General features: G+C 49.3%; 6 protein-coding genes across 6 annotated transcripts; 3 read left to right on the plus strand and 3 right to left on the minus strand.

Annotated features, from left to right (window-relative positions):
• Nucleotides 1-105: 105 nt before the first annotated feature.
• On the plus strand, nucleotides 106-5,258 carry F5B22DRAFT_309057 (hsp90-like protein). The gene is made up of 3 exons (XM_047970611.1): nucleotides 106-3,027; nucleotides 3,101-4,749; nucleotides 4,845-5,258. Exons 1-3 carry the CDS (start codon nucleotides 489-491, stop codon nucleotides 5,172-5,174), a joined length of 4,518 nt encoding a protein of 1,505 aa, XP_047828640.1. The 5' UTR covers nucleotides 106-488; the 3' UTR covers nucleotides 5,175-5,258.
• Nucleotides 5,259-8,405: 3,147 nt separating this feature from the next.
• F5B22DRAFT_309047 (heterochromatin protein one) lies at nucleotides 8,406-9,860 on the minus strand. The gene is made up of 6 exons (XM_047970610.1): nucleotides 9,739-9,860; nucleotides 9,363-9,579; nucleotides 9,250-9,292; nucleotides 9,111-9,190; nucleotides 8,674-9,025; nucleotides 8,406-8,524 (listed from the first exon to the last, which is right to left on the minus strand). The coding sequence occupies exons 1-6, from the start codon at nucleotides 9,746-9,748 to the stop codon at nucleotides 8,456-8,458; spliced, it is 771 nt and encodes a 256-aa protein (XP_047828641.1). The 5' UTR covers nucleotides 9,749-9,860; the 3' UTR covers nucleotides 8,406-8,455.
• Nucleotides 9,861-11,290: 1,430 nt separating this feature from the next.
• Nucleotides 11,291-14,160, plus strand: F5B22DRAFT_309474 (uncharacterized protein). The gene is made up of 4 exons (XM_047970612.1): nucleotides 11,291-11,450; nucleotides 11,505-12,337; nucleotides 12,406-13,745; nucleotides 13,910-14,160. Exons 2-4 carry the CDS (start codon nucleotides 11,619-11,621, stop codon nucleotides 13,915-13,917), a joined length of 2,067 nt encoding a protein of 688 aa, XP_047828642.1. The 5' UTR covers nucleotides 11,291-11,450; nucleotides 11,505-11,618; the 3' UTR covers nucleotides 13,918-14,160.
• A 3,242-nt stretch (nucleotides 14,161-17,402) lies between these two features.
• F5B22DRAFT_637830 (concanavalin A-like lectin/glucanase domain-containing protein) lies at nucleotides 17,403-18,673 on the minus strand (the record flags this gene model as incomplete). Its single annotated transcript, XM_047977496.1, has 2 exons — nucleotides 17,403-18,490; nucleotides 18,577-18,673. 2 exons carry the CDS (start codon nucleotides 18,671-18,673, stop codon nucleotides 17,403-17,405), a joined length of 1,185 nt encoding a protein of 394 aa, XP_047828643.1.
• An 893-nt stretch (nucleotides 18,674-19,566) lies between these two features.
• Nucleotides 19,567-21,119, plus strand: F5B22DRAFT_615536 (uncharacterized protein). The gene has a single exon (XM_047975535.1). The coding sequence runs from the start codon at nucleotides 20,408-20,410 to the stop codon at nucleotides 20,825-20,827; it is 420 nt and encodes a 139-aa protein (XP_047828644.1). The 5' UTR covers nucleotides 19,567-20,407; the 3' UTR covers nucleotides 20,828-21,119.
• A 2,617-nt stretch (nucleotides 21,120-23,736) lies between these two features.
• F5B22DRAFT_637831 (uncharacterized protein) lies at nucleotides 23,737-25,312 on the minus strand (the record flags this gene model as incomplete). Its single annotated transcript, XM_047977497.1, has 4 exons — nucleotides 23,737-23,885; nucleotides 24,008-24,488; nucleotides 24,557-25,048; nucleotides 25,130-25,312. 4 exons carry the CDS (start codon nucleotides 25,310-25,312, stop codon nucleotides 23,737-23,739), a joined length of 1,305 nt encoding a protein of 434 aa, XP_047828645.1.
• Between the last annotated feature and the right edge of the window lie 964 nt (nucleotides 25,313-26,276).

Raw genomic sequence — 26,276 nt, forward strand, 5'->3', positions numbered from 1 at the left:
TGTCTTGTCTGATCTGGCCCGGTCTGGGAATTGATGGGTATCGTCAGATCAGTCGTCTTTTGCTGGTTCTCGCGACAGTTGGACTGCAACTACTACACACACACCACACACCCCGCGTCCGTAGTTGGACTTTCCCCCCCTTGTTCCAGTGCCTAATCCGTGGATCAGTACTTTCAGCACACCCACCGGGCCAGGCGCACACACGCACAATTCCCTACCCTCGCCCTGCACCTCCGGGCTATTATACATCATCCCCCCGCTCCTATTACACGCCACACATTGATTGCTTCAAGCACACGGCTTTTAGGTCGTCATCGGCTGAGAATCTAGCCTACCATCCGATCGAGGCAGAGTTGGGAGCCATCTTGGAATCCTCTCTGGAGATCGTGCCGTGGTACAGCATATTGACGGACATATTTGACCGACGGCATTGCGGGGCTTGTTCTGTTCTCACCCTCGGAGACACACTTGACCTGTCATAACCGGTGATGGAATCTGGTCATGACGGGGCAGGCAGGCCGCCACAGCCAGTAGAATCAGGACCATCATCACAGCCGGAATCGCTAACGCCTCAGCAATCCCAACAACTAGCCGAAGACCCTGCCGCCGCCGTCGACACTGCCGATTATGCCATCGATACTCCCTCTCAGGCGCCCGCTCCCACTACCTCGGACTCTGCCTCTGCCTCTGCTTCTACTACCTCTGCTACACTTCATCATGAACCGCCCATAGCTGATGCCACAGCATCTGCCCACGAAGAAGTGGACCACCGACAACAGGATAGTGGCTTGAGCAGCAGTAGCAAAAACAATAGCAATCACAAGAACAACAACAAGGCTGATCCTTCCGACCGTGTCTTCCCTATCCGATCTGCCATTCGTGTTGACGAGTCCCAGCCAACGCCATGGATGCACTCACGGGAGCACGGTGGTGGCGACTATTTCCCGCGGTCCGACTCAACGTGGGACGGCCGACGTCGCCCGAGTACCCCTCGCATTGTGAGCGATGCATCAAACCCACCACGTCGGGCAGCCACCCTTTCCCCATCCTCGCCAAGGGACAGGGTCCCTCTAGGTGGTTCGCGACGAAGTCGAAAGAATACCAATACCTCCTCCTCCTCCTACGCTGGTCCGCCACTCGCTCCGGCGACACTGCCCCTGTTCAATGATGGTGATAGTATTCCCGACGATAAGTCGGTGAGGACGAGCCTAGGCGGAACTAGGTCTGGCACAGACGGGGGAGGTAGCCAACTTGGCGATTCGCGCAGCAGCACCCCCAGCGAACTAAACGAAGGCCTGATGACGACTCGCTTCCGACATGTCATGACTGACGACGGTCATGCTATGATAACTGGCTGCGATGGTACTCTCCAGCGTTGTGAGGATGAACCCATTCATACCCCGGGCGCTGTGCAAGGCTTTGGCCTTCTTGTCGCGTTGCGAGAAGAAGCAGATGGTCGATTCCCTGTCCGCATAGTGAGCGAAAATTCAAAAAAGATCATCGGTTATTCGCCTGGGGATCTGTTCAAGCTCGGAAGCTTCACCGATATCTTGTCAGATGAACAGACGGATAATCTTCTTGACCATATAGATTTCATACGGGATGAAGAGTCTGACCCTGTCAGTAGTGGCCCTGACGTATTCAGCATTTCCCTGCGACCGCCCACGTCGAGGACCATCAAGCTGTGGTGCGCCATGCACGTCAACCCAAACCATCCGGACCTTATTATCTGCGAATTCGAGCTAGAAGATGACAAGCAGCACCCTGTTCGGCCGCGCGAGGAATCTATTCCCGAAGAGCCTGAAGATACACTCTATCAAAGTCCGACACCCGAGGAGTTTTCCCAGAGTACTGAGATCAGTAGCAAGCCGCTCCGCGTTCTAAGGAGCGCGCGTCAGAGGCGCGGTGAAGCCGGCGCTATGCAGGTTTTCGACATCATGTCTCAAGTGCAGGAGCAATTCGCAACGGCGCCGAACTTGGAGAGGTTTTTGAAGATTCTCGTTGGTATTGTGAAAGAACTGGCTGGATTTCATCGAGTTATGGTGTATCAGTTTGATGCTGCTTTCAACGGCAAGGTCGTTACTGAGCTAGTTGATCCAGCCAAGACGCGTGACTTATACCATGGCCTACATTTTCCTGCGTCAGATATTCCTAGGCAGGCTCGTGACTTATACAAGCTCAATAAGGTGAGATTACTTTATGATCGAGACTTGGAGTCGGCAAGATTGGTTTGTCGTACCGTGGAGGATCTGGAACAGCCACTCGATCTGAGTCATGCATACCTACGAGCTATGTCCCCCATCCACTTGAAGTATCTTACCAATATGGCTGTTCGTTCATCCATGTCCATCTCGATCGACGCTTTTGGTGAGCTATGGGGGCTTATTGCTTGCCATAGCTATGGCCCCACGGGAATGAGAGTGTCGTTCCCCATTCGCAAGATGTGTCGAATGGTGGGTGATACGGCATCACGAAATATCGAGCGGCTTTCCTACGCTTCTCGTCTTCATGCCAGAAAGCTCATAAACACGATGCCAACTGATAAAAATCCTTCAGGCTACATCATTGCCTCATCAGAAGACCTGTTGAAGTTGTTTGATGCAGATTTCGGCATGTTATCGATAGGGGAAGAAACCAAGGTACTCGGCAAAATTGCGCAATCCCAGGAAGCACTAGCCATGCTCGAATACTTGCGGTTTAGAAGCTTCAATTCTGTTTTGACTACGCAAGATATCACACAAGATTTTCCCGATCTTCGATACACGCCAGGTTTCTCAGTTGTCGCTGGTCTGCTCTATGTGCCGCTTAGTTCAGGCGGCCAGGATTTTATTGTGTTCTTCCGTCTTGGTCAGATTAGAGAGGTCAAATGGGCAGGAAATCCCTATGAGAAAACGGTTAAAGCTGGTACTGCCGGCTTCCTCGAGCCTCGATCAAGTTTCAAAGCATGGCGCGAAACAGTCATTGGAAAATGTAGGGAGTGGACAGAAGACCAGATAGAGACCGCTGCTGTTCTTTGCCTGGTTTACGGTAAGTCGGCCACTTCATACCCCCAACTGGTGTATTGGACAGTTAGTATGGGCCGAAGACTAATATTACTCAGGAAAATTCATCGAGGTCTGGCGGCAAAAGGAGGCTGCGCTCCAAAGTAGTCGTCTCACCCGTCTCTTGTTGGCTAACTCGGCACACGAAGTCCGCACACCTTTGAACGCTATCATCAATTACCTCGAAATAGCTTTGGAGGGGTCGCTCGACCAAGAAACACGCGAAAATTTAGCTAAATCTCATTCGGCTTCTAGATCGCTTATATATGTCATTAACGATCTTCTCGATCTCACGAAAACAGAGGAGGGCCAAGAATTAGTGAAGGATGAGATTATGGATCTGCCTGCGTGTATCTCTGAAGCCACGGAGCCATTCAAAGTCGACGCTAAACGTAAAGACATCTCTTACGAAGTTATTCAACATCCAGGGCTCCCAAAATTCGTTCATGGAGATTACCGTCGAGTACGACAGGCTGTGGCCAACGTGACGGCAAATGCCGTGCAAAACACAACTTCAGGCTCTGTCAAAGTCGAGTGTTTCGTAGTCGAGGTACTCGAGTCTCGTGTCCGAGTTGAGATTGCTGTACACGATACCGGTTGTGGCATGAGCAATGAGCAACTCGATAACATTTTCCAGGACTTGGAGCAAGTCAGCAGCGCGGACCTCAGCGAGTCGGGAGCGATCGACGCACCATTGGATCAGACTCGTGAAAGTCGGATGTTGGGCCTCGGCCTCGCCGTTGTCGCGCGTGTGGTACGCAACATGGATGGCCAGTTGCGCTTAAAATCCGAAGAGGGCAAGGGTTCTAGGTTTGTTATACAGGTGCCGTTTGAGTTACCAAGTAGCGATGCACTTGAAACGCTCAGTGAGAGTGACCCCGCTGCTAAAATAAGTTCGGACTCGGCGACCACCCCTTCAGTTACCAAGAGCCTACCTCCTACGCAAACTGGAGAGGTCATGCTTATCGACGGGGGAAGCTTGCATGCAGCCCATTCTCCCGATCAGTCCATCTCCAAAGCCCGAAGTTTCGACGAGACGAACAGCGTACACAGCTTGAGAAGCGCACATAGCCTGAAAAGCGCAGGGAGTGTCGGTACTCGCAGCAACAAGAGCGATGCGGATCGTCTAATCGACGCAATCCAGACTCCACTCTCTATGGGTGAGGTTACCGACGATGCAGGCGATATCCAGCGAAAAAACTCTAAAGGACGACGAGACTTTTCGAGCTCCAGCACTATATCAATTTCGAACTCCAATTCACAGGGACCTGTAACCCAAACAGGCAATGATGGAGATTCTGTGCACCAAAGTTCATTGACTGAAGGTCCCGTGGAGGTTGCTGAAGCACGACCTGGCGTGTTCCCCGTCTTAGGCAGTAAAACTCCGGTAAAACCCGTGAGGATACCCGACGATTACTTCGATCAACCCACACGACCTCAAACAAGCCAAAATTCGCGGGTCTTGTTCGAAATATCCGAAGATCCTGTACAAAGAACAGACACAACCAAAACTGAGACAACTCCAAACAGCAAGCCCGACAAATTTCGAGTGCTCATAGCCGAAGACGATCCGGTCAATATGAAGATCCTTACAAAGCGACTAGAAAAGGCTGGGCACACGGTCTATCCCGCCGTTAACGGCGAGGACTGCGCCACGGTGTTCAAGGAGAGGCCATCGGAATTCGACATTGTTCTCATGGATATGCAGGTACGTGGAGAGCGTACATGTAATTTTGATCGACTCGAAGAGATTATTTTCCTGGTAAAGGACATGTTTCGAGAGGAGCTAATTATTTGTTCCAGATGCCTATCGTCGATGGTCTCACGAGCACAAAGTTAATCAGAGCGTTCGAGCAGTCGAATGACTGTCGCGGATTGTCCGCATTAGGCCGCCTTCACGGACATATTCCAATCTTTGCCGTGTCGGCATCGCTCGTGGAAAGGGACAGGGCCATATACACGACAGCTGGATTTGATGGCTGGATTCTTAAGCCCATCGATTTCAAACGTCTTAACGTGCTTCTTGAGGGTGTCACCAGTGACGAAGTGCGAGAGGGCTGCCTTTATCAGCCTGGCGAGTGGGAACGTGGTGGCTGGTTTGTCCGCCGAGCCACCGACATGTCGGAGACATGATATTCGAGTACGGAACTAGAGACAACACTGAACACCCTGTCTCGAACAGATTATGTACAAGTGGAACAGCTATGTGAGGAAGGTTTACCTCACAAGTAGCTTAGCATCAAGTGGCATGCTGTGCTATCGCCAAGCGTCTTGTCTAGTTGCCCGTATACCACGAAGCTATGGATGAGACGGACTCATCATCTTGCAATTTTGGGTCATCTGTACGCCTTGGTAGGAACACACCTAAAACAGAATCTCTTCAAGAGGGAGCACAGATATATACCAACAAACACGTCGGTGACGTTCGAGAGAAACCAGCCCGATATCTTTCAGACGACAGAGGGAAAAGAAGGCGGGAAAACAAAGCCAGCGAAGACTTGTGTGTTTTGATTTAAAGCCTCGCAAACGCATGCACTTATACATTTGGGTATTTGATCATTGGTACTGAGGAGTTTTGCGGAATGGGGTCTGGACGGGTTGGGGTTTAAAACGGAATATACGCATACAGGCATACGCAGTCATACGAACGGGCGCATTAGATACACGCATTTACGCACACGCATATTATACTGGAACGGTCTATTGTTCTTTTCGACAGGCGAACACGACATTATTTGACTTTTTACTCTTGTTTTACTGCTCTGTCTATGGTTCTGAGCCAAGGGGAGGGACGTTTTAAGGTTGAACTGGTTAGATATCTAGACTACCTGCGTTTACCCAACCTCATGATAAACGAAGGCACTTTGGGGACGCTATATATATATGGATAGATGTGTATATGTCTAGTAGCTGTTGAGAGAAATAATCCGATGGATACATTGGCAACTAATGTTATCCAATGGCTACTTTGAAGATACCTATTTAATACTTGTCGGGTGATTATGAGTTGTAGAAGATAAGTACGGGAACGGAAGTAATATGTAGTCAATGTACGATGAAGTTGCTCTGAGATTTAGATAATAGATAAATTCTAACTTCGCGCAGGCAAATCTATCTAGCTATCTATCTCATCACACACACACACAAGTGTGACAACTGATTGATGCCCAAATGTTGAGTACTAGTAAGTAATATGATTCTTGATTCTATTTACATGACTTCGTGACAAAGATATATATAATATCTTCGAACGTTCAACTCGTTCGTTATGGTGTTACATTTCCATTTCCATTTCCATTTCTCCACCCCGAACCGCGGCTTCGTGATCCTATCCTTTTCCGCGTAATATTCTAGCCCTTTTCAAATGCAAAACGCGTGAATTCATTAATTAATAAAGCCCCCAACGCCGTTAGTTAGTTGAGTATTTCCGTTTCCCCCGACCCGCGCTAGTAGATTGTAGTAATAGATTGATGAATAGATAGATAAATAGTGGTGGTGGTTGTGTGTGTGCATCGAAATATTCAGGGTATCGTGCTCGTGTTCATGCGTGTACACTTATTGCAGGAACAACAAAATGCAAAAAGGGTTGAAGTTACCCCTTGTGTCTTTCAATATTAGACGTCGGGCTTGATGTGAAAGCCCGACACATGTGATAACTCTTATCGGGCGACGAGAAGGTAGCGATAAGTGCAGGAAAGAGCCTCGCCATAGATAGACCCAGGCGTTGCGCAGGGCCGCGCGGGCAGACGAGAGAGAGAAAGAGGGAGAGGAGCCCTCGCTAGGGGCCGTCGGATGACTCCGTGCTACTCTCCGACGTCAAGGAGCCCTGGTGACGAGCTACGTGGACCAGCCTGTAGATGCCGAAGGCAATGGCGGCTAGGACAATGAATAGGATGATGATGATGATGGCGATGACATCGTTTTCTTTGACCATGGTGGGCTAGCTAGGCTGATTGATTGATTGATGGTTGGTGGTTTTTCGCCCGGAAAAAGAAGAAGTCGTGGTGAATGAAGGGAGAGAGGGGCACGGGAGATAGAGGGGACTGTTCCTCTGGTTTCGTTGTAGGGTCCGTTGAATGAAGGTGCGAGGATGAAGTAGATGAATATCAAAACTGCACAGCAAATTATCGGTCAGCGTTTGAGAAATAGATGATATGAGAGGCACAGCGCAGGTATTCGAATGTGACTTACTCGACACTAAACAGACAGACAGACGATCTCAGGTAAGATCAGAGTCAGTCAGCGAGCTCGATTCCGTTGGTGAGGAATGCGACAGATGCAAATAACCAATTCTGAAATATCAGATAGATATTCTCAACAGATCAATCACAGCCCAAGATATGGATGGCTGAGATGTATGGATAGATGGGTGGATGGATAGAATAGGTAAGTGAGTGAGGAGGTAAATGTAAGACAGAGTCGAGTGTACCCGACACCTTTTAACTGGCTGGTTGCCCTGCCATCTCACCTGCAGCATGTACTGTAAATAGCGAGGCTGGTGCGGGGTGAAAGAGGGAGGGAAAATGGCAAGGCTGGCGAAACAGAAGTCTTGTTCTACAGTGGGACCCTACCAGGGATCTGGGTGTCCCTACGGGTACCTGCAGTAGAAGTACCATGTATGTACCTGGTTGGAATATCAGCGCTATATTTAGTGGTAGTGTAATGGAGAAGCTACTTGTCAAGTACTTACATCTTTACCAGGAGATGTACTCATCTGCCTTGTCCAGCACAAACAGGGTGGGTACCTGGGTAGCTTACATAGTAGGTAACCTACCAGCCACCCAAGTTGCGCCAGCCACCGAATTGAGCCACTAATCTCTCTCCATCGTGAGCAGCTACGTTTGGCTAGGTAGTTAGCTGCTGTATGAAACGAGGATGAGCCCATAGTGGCTACTACGGCAGAAATCCTTTTTTCAACGAGTCACAAATGCTGTGGCATATACTCCGTACATACTGTAGTACATTGGCTATGTCGTCAGCGAACCCAGCCCGCCAGCCATGTTCTGCAGTGGCACAAGCTTGGCTACCTAGACGCCCCCTCAAAGATAAGGGGCAATAAGTTGGCATGATAGCGTCAGGGTCCAGAGTACCACTTGGAGAAGTGGAAAAAAAAAAAAAAAGACTATATTACCCTCTTTTTTTTTTTTTGGCTCTCCAAAGTAAAGCGTATCACATATCGCGGCGCGTCCTCTGCGCCTTCCATGATGAAGGGTGTCATGACACCACCGGTATCAATCAATCAATCACTACCCACATATCAAGAATAAACCGTACCAACTCACGCGTTAGAAACACCTCCCATGGCCCCCCCTAGACGTTATTCCGCATTGGCCTAGAAGACCCAAATGGTGTTACCCAACACAACAAAGCCCGTTGCCGTAGCATCAGCTCTGAATCTTTCTCTCGGCTTCCGATTATTCGTCCTTAGCAGTATCGCTACCCGTGGCAACAATCTTGACGTGTCTTTCGTAGAATTGTAGCATCTGCACAAGGCACAAGTTAGCTTGTACACCAGTTGGTCAATTGGCGAGAAGGAACAAGGACCATGGGGAATGAATTAGATGACAAGATTGTGTAAGCTGAGTCTGTGAGGAACAAGAGGTGCTTGAGCAACGCATGGCCCATCACCTACCTTCTGAGGGCACCGAGCATAGATAACCTTGGTGTCGTGCTGTGTCTTCTGTCCTGTCTTCCAGGTGAGGTATACAATGAGCTTGCCTGTATTCTCGTCATGGCAAGCGTCGATGGACTCCACGGCGTCTTCCCACGAGCCCTGCGGCGGCTTCCAGGCACGTGCACTAGCTGGCGGGGATGCTGACGCTGGATGACTCTCGTTACGACGTCGCTTTGAGCCGTTAACAGGAGTGCCCGACGAAGGTCGGCCACGCTTCTTGGTCTTCAGCGCCGTCTGTGCCTCGTCTAGGATGGTATCGCGGCCGCCGACGCTCGCTAGATACTCGTCGAGAACATCTGCTGCATTTTGTCTACGTTGGTCCAGTCAGACGCCAAAATCACATAGTTGAAATTGAAGCGCCAGTTGGAGCTGGTAAAGAGCCGGAACGCACACACCTCAGATTGTCCTCTTCTTCCCAAGTCTGATCCGACTTCTTATCGTAACCTTCCCATTTGACCTTGTATTTTAGGCTTCCCTGGATGGCAGGTTAGCGTAAAGAGCCGCAGAGCCGGGGGGCGCGTCAAGGTAGCGTACATCAGCTTCTATCATGTGGGCGACAATCTTCTCCACGATATACCTGTAATCCAACACAATTAATACAAGGACATGACAGCGAAACAAGGAAAAGTGAGTATGGGGTGGCGCACTCATCTTCTTCTAAGTCTTCGTCACCCTCGCCCCCTTCGTCTTGGGCTTCTTTTGCATCGTCATCTCCGACGACGTCAAGCATCTCGTTATCAACGTCGTCATCTTCATCTTCATCTTCATCTTGCAGAGCAGCCTGAGCGTCGGCTGCACTGGCGCGTTTGGTAGAAACGGGAGCATTAAAGTCGGCGGCATCTGATGCCTCGTCGTCACTTATAGCTAGAAGTCGAGGACGTCAGTGTGTGCATGGGCCCAATCAACATGTCATGAAGAGCGAAGGCGGTGCGCGCCGGCCACATGAGAGAGCCAGGCGGTCGACGCGGTGAGTATAGGAGGACGCGAATCGGGAGGGGTTGATGCAGGCAGGGCAGGGCGTACCAGGCGGCATTGCTGCAGTTTTGATATGGAAGTGAACAAGGCTATGTGCGGATGTCGCGTATCAGAAGCTGGATCGCGCAAGTCGTCGAGAGCGGGTTAGGTTGACTAATGATGGGGCGCAACCGCTGTAATTGTAGATCAATGGTAGGTTGGGAGAGATGATAAAGCTGGTTCAATGCCCTGATTCTGCCCTGCGAACGCAATGCGCTGCGTCCAGTCGGAGATGTCGAAGTAGATGGACTGTGACGCGCCGGAGAGAAAGAAAGGTGGGCGCAGTCTCCCCAGCTATAGAACTCCCCAAGTCACGACAATCAACATCAACCTGAGGTAGGTACTAGGTACCTAAGTACCTACCGTACTCCTTTGCGAAGCTCGGCTTGAACAGCTGCGTCAGCTGCAGCCAGCTGGTATTACAGCTCGCGCGGTACTTGAAGCTCACTAGCTCTGGTTGGCTAATCATCCCCTTACTTAGCGTACCTACCCTACCTACTACCTAACCTACTACTAGTATGTATGTACCTAGGTAGCTACATGGATAGGTAGCTACATATGTATCTACTTAGGTAGTTACTTAGTATGGGCGATCTAGCCATGTATCTTTTCGTGGATACATATGTATGTAGGTAGACAAGCATGAACTGCATGTGAGGCTTGAGTTTGTTGAACTATGTAGGTAATGTCAACTTTTATAGAACGAAGTAAGTAATTAGATGAGTTCAGTAGGAGGGAAAGAAGAAGAAGAAGAAGAAACAAAAGTCCTACTGTATTCCATGATCTCCGAGGTAGGTACAATCCTTACTCTGATTACACGTGTAAGTACATGGGTGTGTGAGGGAACAGCCAGCGGGCCAAGCATTTTACTGTACCTATCCAGTATCTGGCGCCTACCTAGGCTCGCGGCTTTATCCACTCGGATTTTCAGCCGGCTCATCCCAGCTGCACTAAGCAGTTCATCCACACGACCTCGAGAGTACTGCTACCTCCAGCTCGCACGCCCAACCGCACATAAACGGGCCGCAACGGGTATGAGTACACTGCTCAAGATCCCGTGGATACAACATGGACAAGGTTGATTTCCGTTGGCGCCATGTACGACGTATGTAGTGTACCTCTCGTCACTAATACCCCTGACTGCTCAGATTTTCTGAACAACAGGCGACAGCGGAGAGGCAAGAGGAAAGGGAGAAGAGAAGAAAGGGAAGCAGATGATTAAGAAGCCAGGGAAAAGAATTGAAGAGAGTGCGCGAGGAAAAGCCGGGAGGGATTACACCACGGCAATTCCTCCTCCTCCTCCTCCTTCTCCTCACTCTAATTCAAGAAAGGCAAGAAACAACATGCCAACTTTTGCCTCCAGCAAGACACTCCTACCACAAGTCGCTTCTTCTACTTCCCCTTCATCCTTCTCATCTTCTTCTTCTTCCTTGCCCTCTTCTTCCAACTACTAGGTACTGGAGAAGAAGACGAAGAAGAAGAAGAAGTAAAAGGAGAAGTAACCTGGTCTGACTTCGCCTAACCTACAACAACAGTCTATGTAGACGTGCCTTTTGGATGAGTCTCAAGCAGGGTGAGCTCCTTTGGGGCGCATTGTCGACACTGCCAACATCTTACACATTCGCGCCATCGCCGTCCTGAATCTCAACGCGCAACATCGACCTGGTCAACTTGCCCATCTTCATCTCGGCCCTCGTTCTGTGTCTCCCTCTTGCCTCTTAGTCGGTCTCTATCGCCCACCGGGAAGAACGACAAGATTGCTAAAGCCAGGCTAGACACCGCTTCTTCCGCCATCATCTTCCTACGGCTAACTTGCGATTTTCGCTCAACACCCACGGCAAAGACGGCTATCGACGACAATTCCGGTTTGGTGTCAGCTTGTCCCCAACATGCCTGAATCTTCCAACGCCACTTCTGCTGGTCCCACGACAGCGACCCCTTCCGCTCCCGCCGACTCTCCAGCCACCCAAAAGACAAGCGCCGTCAAGGACAAGAACTGCCCTTACTGTGGACAGGCTTTCACCTCCTCATCTCTCGGGCGACATCTCGATCTTTATATAAAGGAGAAAAACCCAAAGCCACCCGACGGTATTCACGATGTGGATGCTATCCGTAAGCTACGAGAGTCCATCACTCGGCGCCAACCAAGGGGCTCGCACGCCCGTCGCGATCGTGACCGTGACGTCGACGCCTCCAATCCTGGCACCCCAGGATCGTCCTCCAGAAAGAGTCCAGCCCCGGTTCCGGCCTCATCTGCAGCCCCCGATACCGTCATACGACCGCCAGCCATCCCAAAGGAAGGACAATTCGTCGTAGATACACAGAGCAATCGCTTCCCATTTCAGGCATCATGGGAGGCAACTGGCGTGATGAACGATATACCTCCAACAACCGGCAATTATGGGAGCGGAATCGGTAGTAGCTGGGACCCAACCCGAGCCACGGCAAGTCCGGGTAGGGACATGTCAGCGCGCCCGCAGCGAGTGCCGAGTCGGGCAGCGCAAAAGATACAACTCGACACGAAACAGCGACTAGCCGACGCCGTGGACACCGCTCGGGCTGCCGAACTCGCATTAAGAGAATTGCTTAGTTCTATGAGAGCTGCCAAGTATGTTCACCCATCTCATCCCCAGTTTGTTGCATAGACTTTGCGATTGACCGTCCATACACTGCTAGGCAGAATGTCGACATGAACTCTTTACCCTTTGACTTCGAACCCCTAGCCCTCGACTTTCCTGCACTCACCCTACAGTGTCTCCAGGCACCGCCGACTCTGTTTTCCTCCACACCCCACCCGACCTCGACTTCATGGTCGATCCAGCCACCCGGCCAGAAACAATACGAAGCACTGCACATGTATTTTCAGGACGAGTTCCACAAATGGCGTGTCAATTGCGCTACGGCTACGACGCTTGCCGCCGATGATCTGACCTACCCGCCCTCGGACACCAAGTTCCCTCATGACATGCGTGAAAGCATCAAGAAAGCGGAGAAGGCTGCTGCGCTGCTGGAAAAACAGGTCTATGAACACTTGCAGTCGACATATAATGTATGGGAACAGCTGTCACCGCAACGTCGAAGCGAGCTTTGGGGCTTGGAGCTAGCCAGGAGTGTCGGCAGACGGCAGAAAGAACTTGAGAAGCTCAAGGAAGCACAGTACGCCATTAAGCAGGAGAACGCGAATCTCAAGCAGCAGATTGAACATCTCAACCGCCTTCAGCAGCCCAGGGAGTTCAGAATTGTACCACCCGCAACGATACCCATAGAAGAGACCTACATGAACTACCTGCTTGGATTGGGGGCTAGCGGCGTGCATGGTACCGGGATCACCGTAGAGGAGCGGCATGTGGATCTTACAACAATGGTCTCCCGTGCCATCGACAGATGGAAGTCTGTCATCCTATCTACCAGGGGCAGTGCAGGATTGGGCGGACAGAAATCACTTGATCAGGTTACGCCAAGCACAACGCCAACAAATGCGACACCCATCTCCTTGCCGCCGCCCCAGCAGCGCGTGTCAGGGACGCACTCACAACAGGTTCCACCGAAATCTCTTGCTTTGCCGCCAGCTTTGTCCACGGGGTCTTCAACAACTACCACTGCGCCATCTGCCGCAGATGAAGACAATAGTGATGCCGATGCTGACGCTGACGCTGACGCCGACGCCGATGCCGATGCAGAAATGGATGACGGGGACGGCTTCACCCCTATGCCGCCAACCCTTACGAAGGCACCGGCACAGCAGATACAACCCCCGCTCGAGGTGCCACGGGCCAGAGGCCATAATAACCCACGAGGCGCCGGTCGCATAGATACGCGGTTCACAATGAACGGAAATAGTAGTACTATGAACAGAGGTCTCAGCGTTCGGCACCAGATGCCCAACATCACCACCACCAATACGGCCTCACCGATGACTGCTGGTCAGCGGCAGCCTCAACAACAAGGGCGCGTAAATAACGACGAGTATATAAACAGCGCAAATCAAGGGGTCGTCTGTGGCGAGCCCATGTATAGTGAGTTGTTTTCACTTGATTTCTCTTTCTTTCACTTCTTTGGTTCTCTTCTTTCCCGACGCAACTTCTTATTCGTCCCGTCCGTCCCACAGCCCCCCTTTTTCAATTATGTTTTTTCACGGATTAGTTACCTCTTTCAACTAACAAAGTTACAACCTATCCAGTGGATTAATAGATAAAAGATAATTAGAGCGGTTCATTGGTAGCGGCGGTTTTTGTTGCTGTGTGTGGGCGTTCAAAAAAAGGTATAGAAATCTGGCTTGGTTGCGGGGTGAAAGTGGCCTGCTTGCCTCCTTGGAGATATGGTATATAAATAAAATGACGTGAGGTCTATATTCCCCTCCCTCTCTCCCTACGACGATCTAGTGCGTGGATAGTTCCGTAGATCTTGTGTGGTGTGATATGTGTGTAAGAAGAGTGCGTGTAAGTGTGTGTATGTGTATGTTGTTGGGTTAAATATGCCAACCGTCGTCATGTAGTCGCGGCGAGGTCTGTGTAAACGTTTTATAATTTCGATCTGTATCGTCGTATCTACTTAGACTACTACAATTGTAAGCCGGTACATGATTGGTGAAAACTTGAGCACAGTTTGATTTGAGTTGAATTTTTTTTTTTTTTAAAAAATTTTTTTGGGGAGGTTCAGATACTCTCTCTGACTTATGTTCCTGGGATACGAAGCGGGATGAGAGTACTGCTAATTAGGTGATTAGGCGAATACTTGGTTGTTATATGTGTGTTCTTTCGGGTATGGTTACGGCTATGGTTCAATTGTCGAGTAGGTCTTTTCTGGATTGATTCGATTTGCTTCTTGTCCGGCATGGTTGAATTATACATGCTTGTCTGCTCTATATTCTCAAGTCGATGTGTAATATATGACGCTATAGTTATGATGGTAGACGAGATGTTTTCATTTTCTATCGCTTCCCTTTTTCCTTTTTTACATATATATCGTGGAGGTGATGACGGTGTTTCTATTCTGCTTGTACTAGCTCGTTTGTTCCAACGATAATAGCTGTTCATATAATTTTTATGTCTTGCCTTTCGGGTCCCCATTTTGTCTCCCACGTTCGTTTACATTCGTTATAGTATTAGTCCCTTTCCATCTTAGAACAATGCAGGTAATGGGAGGATTAATTATGTAACGGGCATGATTGCGAATGGATTAAAAAATCTGCTTGAACTCTGGGCCGGATGGGTGGGATTTGATATCCTCTTAGATACCTAGAAGACGACGTGGCGTGACTTAGTTACGCTGGAAGTCCGTTTGTGTGTGCCACTCCTGTTTCGACATATAGTTTACAATGGGATGACTACGGTTGCTTGGCCTCATTAAGAGACTATAAGTGAAGGTCAGTGTTTTTATGTTATGAGTATTGGCCCGGCACTGAAATGTCTCGATATTGAAGCCCTTCAGGCTTCCCACCTTCGTGGTCTATTCGTACGTTACTTTTGATTAAACCCTATTTATGTTGTGTGAGAAGACGACTAAGAAGGCATCTACTCTTTGAGTTCCTTTCTCATAGGATGTCTTCTGAGAACCAGACCTTCTTTTGCGAGATTCGGGATGCCCGGGAAAGGGGCTGGATCCTTTTGGTTCAACTGAGGTGATCTATGCCTTACTATCATTTTCTTCATTGTTGCATCCAATGACTTATCAATCGTTAGAGACACTATGAGAAGCAGGTTCTGTACTGGTTCCCTGTAGGCGCGGACTCTTAACCTTGCAAATGGCGTTAAGATAACTTGGTTGCATGTAAATGCCTAACCTCCGAACACACGAACAAGTCATGACAAGCTTCCTTCACTTCTCGATGGCCCCGTACGACATATTCGACGAGCAATTGTGCATGAGCGCGAGGTTCCCCGGGTAGCCTCTTCCACGCTTCGCAGGAGTTAGCCAATTACAAAGGAGAGTTTACCTGTTGGGTTGTCGCCGGTGCTGCTGCATGCATGATTAAATTGGACTAGGGAGAATAATGTGCTGGCAATAGAACGGGAAAGAAAGTACCTAATCAAAAACAGAGTTCAATACCTACATTAAGCTTTTGAGCGTTGCCCCTGAGGCACAGCAACCGTCCATACATATGTACGCACGATAGAACACATCCTTGCGAATGTTACTTAAACGCTGCCTTCATCACTCACCCGGTTCTATTCTACCCCTATCTCATCTCGTCCTATACCAGGAGGAGGACTACATTCGCATATCTACGACTATTTCGTACGTTACCCCAAAGTGTAAGAATTCGCATAATACACCCAGAAAAAGAAAAGGGGGGCTGTGCTTAGACCTTACTTACGTCCGTAATCTACTCACCTCCCTATAAGGATAGAAGTAATAAGCTTTACCTGCATCTATTGCGTACCAATCACAAGCTCATATCATACCGCGTTGGCGACACACACACACACACACACTCTCTCTCTCTCTCTCTCTCTCTCTCACACAACACATACTTAGATAGCATATGTGTCCTTGCAGCGTACAGATATATAAGTGTATATACTACTATCTCTGCGTGTTTGGCATTTATATGTAAAGATATGTGGCGCAGCACGGCAGCGTCTGCTTTGTCTGGCTTACCTTACATTACTCCTAACTTCCAACCTTTTTTTTTTTTTTTTTCCTACATTAGTACTCAACAGGGTAATCCTCTCAGCAAACAGCTGAATATCGGACTAGCTTATGGTGAGACAGATAGATTGTGAGGCAATGTAAGCCTCTCTCTCTCTGTCCCCGTGTCGCCCGAGAAAGGAAGTTTGTGCGTACGTCCTACAGCATACCTTGATTTACATGCTTCTAAATGCGGCACTCCCCGAGGCGCGGAGATGGTGTGGCGTAGGATGGCATGGTGTGGTTTGTTGGCTGCCGTACGAACGAGGGAATTGAGCAAGTAGTAACGTAACGTAGCTAGGCTGAAAAAATCCAAGTACTGTAAGACACGACGACGCATTAGCCGCAGATCTGAGTCACTGATTTTGCTCAGCTGACTTCATGCATGAACAACAGTCACTGGCACATAAGAGTCAACACCTAATACTATTCTCAATAAACTGGAGGGGTAGTTGTTATTCTTAAGGAGAGTTTAGGATAGGATGAAAAATGAGTGTCAATTGAGCCGTCATGCTGGCAAAGAAACGGTTTGTAGCAAAATAATGTGCTATATAGTATATACCTGCGTAATATGTCTGCTCTCTCTAATTGTCAAAAGCCATATATATATATAAAGCAACGTAACGCTAGCCCCCAATTCCTTTAATACGCTTGTACATGCTCGGCAAAAACAAAGTCTTGTCAGTAATGAACACCAAATAATTTTCCCACGTCGGCTTTTTACATGTAATCGTCAAGTAATAACATCCCATTTGTCTCTTCTTGCATGGCACCAAATAACATCTCCCAATCATCAAGGCATCAAGCCCCCCCATCAGCCACTTTCGGGTTGTGAAAAACCATTGAACCGTGATTATTATGAATAACTATAGGTTTGGGGTATAAAGATAGAAGCTAATCCAATGGTTTTCTCGTGCCTTTCTGTTGATTTTTGTACAATTGAAAATGCGCTCGATATATCATGGATCGCGTAGAATGAAAAAAGTCTGGCTCGATAATTCGTAACCCATAACATGGTAGCGGGATTAGATGAAGAGGACAATCTACAGAGCCAGAGCGGCCAAGACACCAGCACCGACCAAAGCACCGCTGAAGCCAGGCTTGAAAGCAGCACCAGTGGCAGCAGGCGAGCTGGAGGTCGTGGCAGCCTCGCTGGTCTGGGAGGCGGCACCGCTCTCAGTGGGAGTGGCATCGGAGGTGGGGGTGGCGTTGTGACCGGCGGCAGAGGAGCTGGCGCTCTCTGAGGCAGTAGTGGTAGCAACAGTGGCAAGGGTAGTCTTGGTCTTGGTGGCAGACGAGGTAGTCTCCTCGTCGTCAGCAGAGGTAGTGGCAGTCTTGGTAGGCTTGGCGGTGGTGCTGGTGCTGGTGGGCTCATCGTCGCTCTCGCCGTCGGAGCCGTCCTCAGTCTCAACCTTGATTGATTGCCAAGATCCATCAGAGCCATCCTTCCATACGTACTGCTTGGCATTGGCGACACCACCAGCGTAATCCTGGATGGTGACCTTCTTGTAGTAGGCAGTCAAAGGACCATTGGAGAAGTCAGCTAGACCACCAGCCCACTGGACAGTGCCCTCAGGAGCGGTAGAGCTACCAGCAACCCAGGTACCAAGCTTGAGCTGAGCAGGAGTCTGAGGGAATCGGCTGCCGCCCTTGGCATCGGCGTACTTGAGCTCACGGACGAGGTTGCCATCAATGATCCAGTGGACGTAATCCTTGGTCCACTCGATGGTGTAAACGTGAGTTTCGGACTGGGGGTTAGAAACAGGAGAGTATCCACCACGGTCGAAGGTCGAATCGTCACCCTTGCCGAAGTAGTTGGTCTGGACCTGCTTTGTGTCGCTTCCAATCCACTCCCAGTCGATCTCGTCACGGTCATCGGACTGGAGAACGATGCTGGTGACAATACCCTGGCCGGGGGCGGCGACAGCCTCAACATCGACCTTGCCGAAGAAGATGTACTTGGTGCTGGTGATGGTGGGAGCCTCGGTCTCCTTCTTCATGGAGAAAGCGGCACCTTTGCCGTCGTAGGTGATGGTAGTGCCATCAGCAGCCTTGAAGAAGTCGTTCTTGCCCTTGGTGAAGTCGACAGTGACGGTGTTCTCCTTACCGACGGCCGGGTCAGGAGGGCACGCTGCAACATATTGTTAGCTTCTTTCTCCCCTGGCCATGAGACTAGCTCCTCCTTTTCTGTTTCTTTTTTCTTCCAATTGTACTTACACTTCTCCCTGGGATCACAGGCAGTGTAGGTCTGGGCAGCAACCAGCTGGGTGGCAGCAAGCACCACGGCGGTGGATGAGAGAATCTTGGCGAACATTGTGTGTTGATGTGTTCGTTGGAGGATTTGCGTGTAGGGAGAAATTATTAAAAGACGATGTACTGTAAAGAGGCGGGTGTTCTTCTGGTTATAAGCGAGGGATAACAGAAGACGAAAGGTGGCGGTGTTTGTTTCTGCTACGTTGAGCGAGTGATGTAGCAGGTGGAAACGAATGGGAATATGGGATGAGGTGGAAAGGATGAGAGACGAGACACACACGAAAGGAGAAGGAGGGCAGGATCCCTTGACATTTATTGTTACCGGTTCAGACCTGTCCACACACTGTCCGGGGGGGGCGGGCCTACATAGTACTTACTTTACATAGTAAGGTAAGATGATATAAGATGGGTAAGATGGGCAACATGGGCAACATGGGCAGCATGGGGCCAGGTCGCGGACGAGGTACACTAACTAGGTACCTACCGACAGTACCTGCCTGGTTGAGTGGATAATGTTGCAAGGAGACAGACATCGTGTCCATCCAACAGATCCAACAGACCCCGTCGACGATCAAAGAAAAAGGGACCCATCTGAATGGGACCATAGGTAATTTCACGGCCGCCCCTTGCCCGGCCGCCTAGCCTTATACCTTACCTTACCCTGTCTCTGCCTGTCCGTCAGCCACGCTACCGAGCCTACCTAACTAGGCATGGACAGAGCGAGGTACCTCATGCAGCAGACACACTAACAACGAACAGCAGTCGATAGTGTGTTGGGTACATTCATTCAGGTGGGCTGTGCAATGCAAGTGAAGGAGAAAAGGCCTCAGACACAACACGAGACGGGAACAAATAGCAGAGGAGACAAATAAAAGGAATAAAAATAAAAATAAAAATAAAAAGACCGCAAGGCCTCGACACCCCAAGCAGCCAGTAGGTATGACGTCTTTTCACGCCAACAAGTAATAAGACATTATGACACAGTTCATGGTATGCAGTGTATCTGTCCGGTCTATTGTTCGTTCTCAGCTTGTTGCCCAGGTTTCCCGCCCAGAGTTTTCCGCCCAGGTTTCGGTTCAGGTGCCGAGCCCAGGTTATTCCAAACCCCAATTTCCAAAGCATTAGACGTTACCTATCCCGGGCTAGTCGTAGTTATAACACGCCTGGAAGAGGGTAATAATGCTTTACAGTACACACAAACTTCCGCTTTGCTCGTGTTCACCAGTCTTCCTTTCTCTCTCATGCTACCAGGTACCTACTATGTACTTAATAAAGACACTAGGTAGGTTAGCGCGATAGTGCCGGTATATACAGCGGGTGGTAGTGTGGCTACTGCTGACATTCTCGTGTTTTCTAGATCCATCCTCCTTCTGGGACTGGACGAGTTGGTCAGTTGAATTCTTCCCTCAGAATAGTCACTGAGACAGGTAGTACGGTACACAGACACACAGACACACGCACACACACACGACTCACACAGCGACCGTTACCCCTGGCGATAGCTCACTCTGCGTCTCCTCTGAGCCTGACAATGTACAATGTAGGACTAGTGTCGCTGTAATCGGCCCCGGGCCCAAGCCGTGGTTGGTCTAGTCAGACTTAGTCGGCCTTATCGAGGACAGACGAGGAGTCAGGTCTGGTCAGGCTCGCCAGGATTGCGGCGCTGGTGATCAAACGCCGCCGCCACCAAGCCAATCAGCTGTCTCGGCCGACGTCTCTGAGACCTCGTAGCGCCCCATGGCACCCCATAGGCACCCCATAAGCACCCATAACAACCTCATAACAACCTTTCGTGATGATCCCTGCCAAGACCCTCCTCGACCCTCTTCGCTCTTCTCTCTTTCTCTTTCTCTCTCTCCTTTTGCCCACGTCGTGCCTGCCCCTCCCAGCTGACCTTTTTTTCTCGGCTCGTTCCAGACAGGCCAAGGTCGCTCTCGCTCTGTTTGGTTGGTTGTTAGTGCGCGCAACTTCCAAACAGCCTACATGTACAACAACGTTACTTGCGTTGCAAATCATCACGAGGCAAGGGCTATCGCCATCTCCCGGTGGCCAGATCTTGCAACAACGCCGGGGGACCTCGGCCGACTTGCAACTTGCACATTTTCACTACTGTACTTACACTACATGGTTCGTATTACCGTGTCTTGTGACGAGGTCGATCAACAAATACCGGTTATCACAGGATTTTATTTGTGTGTATTGTTACTTACTGTAAGCTCTTTCTTCACTTGCTCCCGTACCTACCTAGATAGGGAGTTGTCAACGAGCCTACCGTAATCCCACAAAATCCAACACTTCGCGTAACATCCCAGGCGGCGCAATTGAGCCCGACCGTGCAAACCCGGCGGGCGGTTTTGATTTTAGACCCTGGACCCTGGGTTCCTCGCTTCTTGGCGACTCTTATTGGACAAAAAAGATACCAGTTTGGGATAAAATTTTAATGCAGAGCGCTAAGTAAAGTCAAGCACACTTTATATGGATTACCTACTTATTCAATTCATACACAATAGGGACTGTCGCATATTGTACCTACCTAGGTTACTATGTTAGATCTAAGGTAGTGCCGAGTTGGCAGTGTGGTATTTGTAGCACCATGAACGGCACCAACCAGTCGGCCATGGTGAAGCGAACAACGCCATCAACCATGTGGTGTAGTGGTAAGTACCTAGGTAAGGTGGTGTAAATCGGTACCAACGATGGCCAGTGGCGTCCTGTCAAAGCAACCTACCGACCGAGCACAGCATCTACTAGGTAAGTAGGTAAGTAAATGACATACATACATACATGTACTTTACATGCAACGCCTCAACTCTCTCTCAACTACATCGCTTGGCAAGTCTGAACGTTGGAGCGTTGTACCTACTGTACTGTGAGTGCGTGTAAGTATGTTTGAGGGGATCTCGGGATGAAACAAACACCTCCGACGTAGCACCATCCTCCCAAGAATCCTTGGGCTGTTTCGCATATGCCTTCTCTACATCAACCACTTGCCCGATTGAATATGGTATCGGGGCTTTTTTGCATGAACAGTCATGAAAGAAGAAAAGAAAAAAAATAGTAGATTTGAGGATCTTGCATTCCCTTCCAGTGCCGATGCGAGACATCCTATCCCATCCCATCCCCATCCGTCGGCACCCAACGTCCCGGTTTGTTTACCTACCTAGGTAGGTAGGCGAGCTATGTACATTGTGTTGGCAAGTCTTTTGTCAAAGAATCTGACATTTGATTATTTGTTCATATGATGCGCTGAGGAATACTACGTGCATACTTACTTACTTACTTAGTAGTTGCCACCACCACGAGGTTTTGTCTCGACTCGGGCTGGTCCGGCGTGCCCGTTCGTGCCCGTGTCATGCCTGTGCTATTTTTGGGCTCTCGTGTTGCCTACCGAGCCTACCCAACCTACCCACTTACTCATTCACCTTGGACTCTGCACATACTACGTAACTTCACTACGATACCATCCATCATGTTCTAAGAGCAGTTGCTAACTAATGCTTACACTATCTGTTATCCGCCGTCATGATGATGGATTCTCTTTTTTTTCTTCACGAATTTTCAGCACCAAACGAATGGTAGTCAGTATGTACTGTCTAAAATACAATTGTAAACATAGAACTTACAAGGGATACACCAATACGCTGGATATGTATCGGCACCGTGTTCAGACGTCACCTGCATCGTCACCTGCATCTACATAGTATAATAGGTATTCAGACATCCAGCCCTATCTCCTCCATCTGTTCCTCGGTACTACACATATAAGTACGGAGAGAAAAAGCCCGGGGTAAACATATACCGTGAGATGTACCGTGCGAAATGTTCTCTGCACAGTATTCTCTGCCACCCTCCCATTCCGCTAGGTACTGTGACACTGTACCTGACGATCATCTACTACCACCCGGGCACTTGGACACTTGACTCATGGCGACCAACATTCTTCACTAAAATGAGCAAACAGGCCGGTCGCAATTCTTCGAGACTCGAAGACATAAAATAGTCAGTTCGACTGCATTGCCGGTCAAATTATTGCTTCACTTCGGCCATCGTCATCGGAGGCCACAAACTCCCGAAATCGTTACGGACTAACTTATTACAATTTCAACAACCGCCAATGCGACGCTGGTATTTGTATACAGCTCGCAGCTGACGCCTCTCTCCTGCTGTTCCATCTAACCAATGCGCCCTTGGTCTTTGAGATATCAGGGCTTGCTGTGCCTCGTTTTCTTCCTCAATTAAATCCATCCAAGTTTCAAATGGACGAAGAGGAGGTGGGATGAGAAGACAGGCATCGAGAGAAAAGCTTGCTTGATGGGCACAAGTTACACACCTATGAATACCCGCGAGGATACATCGCCAATAACAAGCTTTGGAAGGGACCTGTGTTCTCAGTCAGCATACTGACGCCGAAAAGGTTCGTTGACACCCCCCTTTGTCGAATTTATCATATAGTACCTACTTAAGTATCTCGACCGCTCTGGACGCAGCCACGGCGTAATGCAGTGTCGCCCGGCCAATATTATTCGTTGGGTGGCTGGCCCAGCTCTGTGGATGCGATGTCATGCATGTTGGTAACCGGTGGTAGGCGAGGCATGCTGTGAAACACGGCTGAACGCCTAAGCTTAACCTATTTCTCTCTGAGTATTAGGCAGTATCAAAAAAGCATCACGGCTCTAGTCAGTCATCTTCCCGTACTATTTATCAACGAAGATGTCTGAACGGCTTCCTCAAGCTCATGGCTATTCAATCTCGGTTCGTGTGTGGTAGGAGACCTCGGTTGAAGCTGCTGCCGAGCAGTAGATATACACCTCCTCCCGGGTCTTAAAAGGTTAGCTTAGCACCTCTCGTTCTCTATCGATGTTAGTTATAACTTAATCAAGCCATAGTTATTTATACCCATGACTATAACAAGGGCGTAATCAAATTATAGTCAGCATATAACTAATACTAAGTATAATTAAAGCCTAGGTAAGACATGAGCAATATCGATAGAATAATGAGAGGTGCTATGCCAACATTGAAGACACTGGAGGAGGTATATATTGCACGCTTTGCTATAAACACTACAGACTATGATTCATACAAAGAATAGCAGGGGCAGTTGTTTCGGAAATCAAAAGCTCCTCAGAGAATTTCTCGCAAGGTTGCCGCCAATGTCGTTGTGAAGGACGCAATGAGCATGAGAGAGCAGGTTGCGAAAACCCCACCAACGTTGTTGTTGTCCCTTATCGTCACTAATGATATGATGGCAAGTATATTAAAGGGGATGCGCACTGCAACGCCCCAGAGTCAGTTATTCCCTTAAAAAAAAAAAAGGGTTGGAAAAGCTTGAAGAGGTCTCTTTTCCCCCGGAACTTCAAGGCCTTGGAAATCACTAGCTTGGAGATTTACTTACTGATGCTGTATACGGTGGCGCGAACATCATCATCTATCAAGGTTGCCTTCAGATAACCGACACAGGGCACAAACATGCCAATGCAACCCTGAAGAAGGCAGAATAGCCAGAAAGCACCAGTCTCTGTTTTCGCACTTGAGAGCTTCAGAAAGCAGAAACTAGCAACTGAGAGGGCCGCAACTAAGATTTGAGCTTCTGTCGTGACTCGCTTGTTCATGAGGATGTTGAAGACCAGAGCCGCTCCCAAGGACACAACCATGAAACTCGAATAGACGGTGCTGTAAGGAACCTCGGTTGCTAAAGAATGTAGAGAGCTTAGAGCGGGACCCCAGTAGAGGGCAAACAGGTTCATAGAGCTATCGAACATGGTTGACGCAAATGCGAGGGCCAATACAGACGGCGTCCTTATAATCGACCAAAGAGACGGACGAGTTGCGGCTGGTGTGGATGCAAGCGAAGATGAAGCCCCGAAATTCTCGCCCTAGGATATGATGTGGTCAGCTGTCGAAGTTCTAAACAAGCGAGGCGAGAGTGATAGAAAACGCCTACCCAATGGGACCAGATCGTCTGGAAACACACCCAGAGAAGCGCTACGCTCACGAGGAAAGGAGTCTTCTTAGTACCAGTGGCCCACACAAGAGACTCGCCCAGCAACCCTGTCAGTATAGCTACCAGGCTATTCACGATAGCCGTGGACGCATAGGTCCTCGACAAGTCGCATGCCTCCTTAGCCAGATCCTTCTTGTGGAAGTTGGTGACCATCCAGCTATCGAAGACAGAGAAGAGGATACTCGAGCTTATGCCGCCGAAGATCCGGCCGAGGAACAGCAGCGGAGTGACGGGGACGATGGTCAGAAAGCAGGATAGCGTGTATAATACGCAGTAGACCATGCAATACAGCTTCCGGCCGTGCTTGTCGGACAGAGCGCCGACGAAATAGGCGCTGACGGTCGTCGCGATGAGGTCGGTCAGGTATAAGCTCATAACGACACCTGGCTGCAGGCTATACTCGTCCCTGTACAGGGCGACTACGTACGGCCCCTGAAATTAGGCACATTTGTGAGTACGGTTTCTCGATGCCACCAACTCCTTGGTACGGTAGGTATGTGGATGTCTGCTTACCTGCAACCAGTCCGCCGCCACGGCGAGAGCATAGGCCTTGTACCACCAAGTCTCGGGATGTTCGTCTTCATCCGCTATGCCTTGTTGTTCTAGTTCCTGTCTTCGAGTGGGTTGGGCAAAGAGCAGCCCGAGGCATAACACCACGAGGCCGCCAAAGCAGATCGGGTAGTAATAGTTATCCATGATGAGAAAAAGAGCTGGCAGTATAGAACGGTTCCGTCTAGTTTGCTGGGTGTTCAAACATCTGCTCTAAATTTATACACATGGACAAGTTCATGAGGCTGAGTGAGTGCATGGTACATTGAGGGACTGGATTGAAGCGATTTATATCTTCCAAACAGACGTAGTAATATTGAACTCGACGTTCCTTGGAAGACGACTTTAGCCTCAAAAAAATTCCCGTGACAATTTCCCTGGAAGTTGACACTTGTTCGTTTGTAATTACCCGGCTCGGATGTGCCCTTGAGTGCCCGCCATCCTCGATCTCCGATGTTGAACTTGCCACTGATCGTCACCGGCATTGACCATATATACCTCAAAACAGGAGCTGCAATTGTGACTCTAAAAGGTAGGCGACTGACAAGAATTCAATAAGTGACTGATCGACTAGAAGAGCAATTGACTTTCGGCTGGGTGTCCAAGCTGTATGCCTAGTGTGTTCTCAGGTAAACGAAAGTTGGCTGTTTATCAAGGGGGTAGCAGTGTTATATATCCGTTTAGAGGCCAATTTCTAACACAATACCTATAATCACTTAAGAAGGAACTGAAGTCAAGTAGTGCACGCGGCATCTTCAGCAGGTTGCAACCCGGGTTCATCTCGAACTGAGTGTTCCACCAGTGCTGCCCTCACCGCCTATACACGTGTATATTCGTATTATCTTGGAAGTATCAAATAGGTCTCAGGGAGTCGAAAAGATGACCTTAGGCATGCGAGGTTAGAACAAATCAGGATGTTGCTATGTTAGTGCGGGTAGATGAGGTTTGATCATCATGCATGCGTTATACTAGAGGACAAAGAATGGCAGGACTATATGCCAGCACTCTTTACGTAGGCCTCAGGTATACATACATACATACATACAAAGAAACCTAATACCTATCGATGAGACAAAGCGCGATGGGCCTGGCCGTCTGCCTTTCTGACCTG

The sequence above is a fragment of the Xylaria bambusicola genome (assembly GCF_022495145.1).
Source record: "Xylaria bambusicola strain CBS 139988 unplaced genomic scaffold F5B22scaffold_36, whole genome shotgun sequence".
Classification (NCBI taxonomy): Eukaryota; Fungi; Ascomycota; class Sordariomycetes; order Xylariales; family Xylariaceae; genus Xylaria; species Xylaria bambusicola.

Coding starts and splice junctions, on each gene's coding strand:
- F5B22DRAFT_309057 (XM_047970611.1), top strand. CDS start 489: ATGGAATCTGGTCATGACGGGGCAGGCAGGCCGCCACAGCCAGTAGAA. Junction 3,028..3,100: donor TGTTCTTTGCCTGGTTTACG/GTAAGTCGGCCA, acceptor AATATTACTCAG/GAAAATTCATCGAGGTCTGG. Junction 4,750..4,844: donor TTGTTCTCATGGATATGCAG/GTACGTGGAGAG, acceptor TATTTGTTCCAG/ATGCCTATCGTCGATGGTCT.
- F5B22DRAFT_309047 (XM_047970610.1), bottom strand. Junction 9,191..9,249: donor CCCACATGATAGAAGCTGAT/GTACGCTACCTT, acceptor CCTGCCATCCAG/GGAAGCCTAAAATACAAGGT. Junction 8,525..8,673: donor ATGCTCGGTGCCCTCAGAAG/GTAGGTGATGGG, acceptor TGCCTTGTGCAG/ATGCTACAATTCTACGAAAG.
- F5B22DRAFT_309474 (XM_047970612.1), top strand. CDS start 11,619: ATGCCTGAATCTTCCAACGCCACTTCTGCTGGTCCCACGACAGCGACC. Junction 12,338..12,405: donor AGTTCTATGAGAGCTGCCAA/GTATGTTCACCC, acceptor ATACACTGCTAG/GCAGAATGTCGACATGAACT.
- F5B22DRAFT_615536 (XM_047975535.1), top strand. CDS start 20,408: ATGATCCCTGCCAAGACCCTCCTCGACCCTCTTCGCTCTTCTCTCTTT.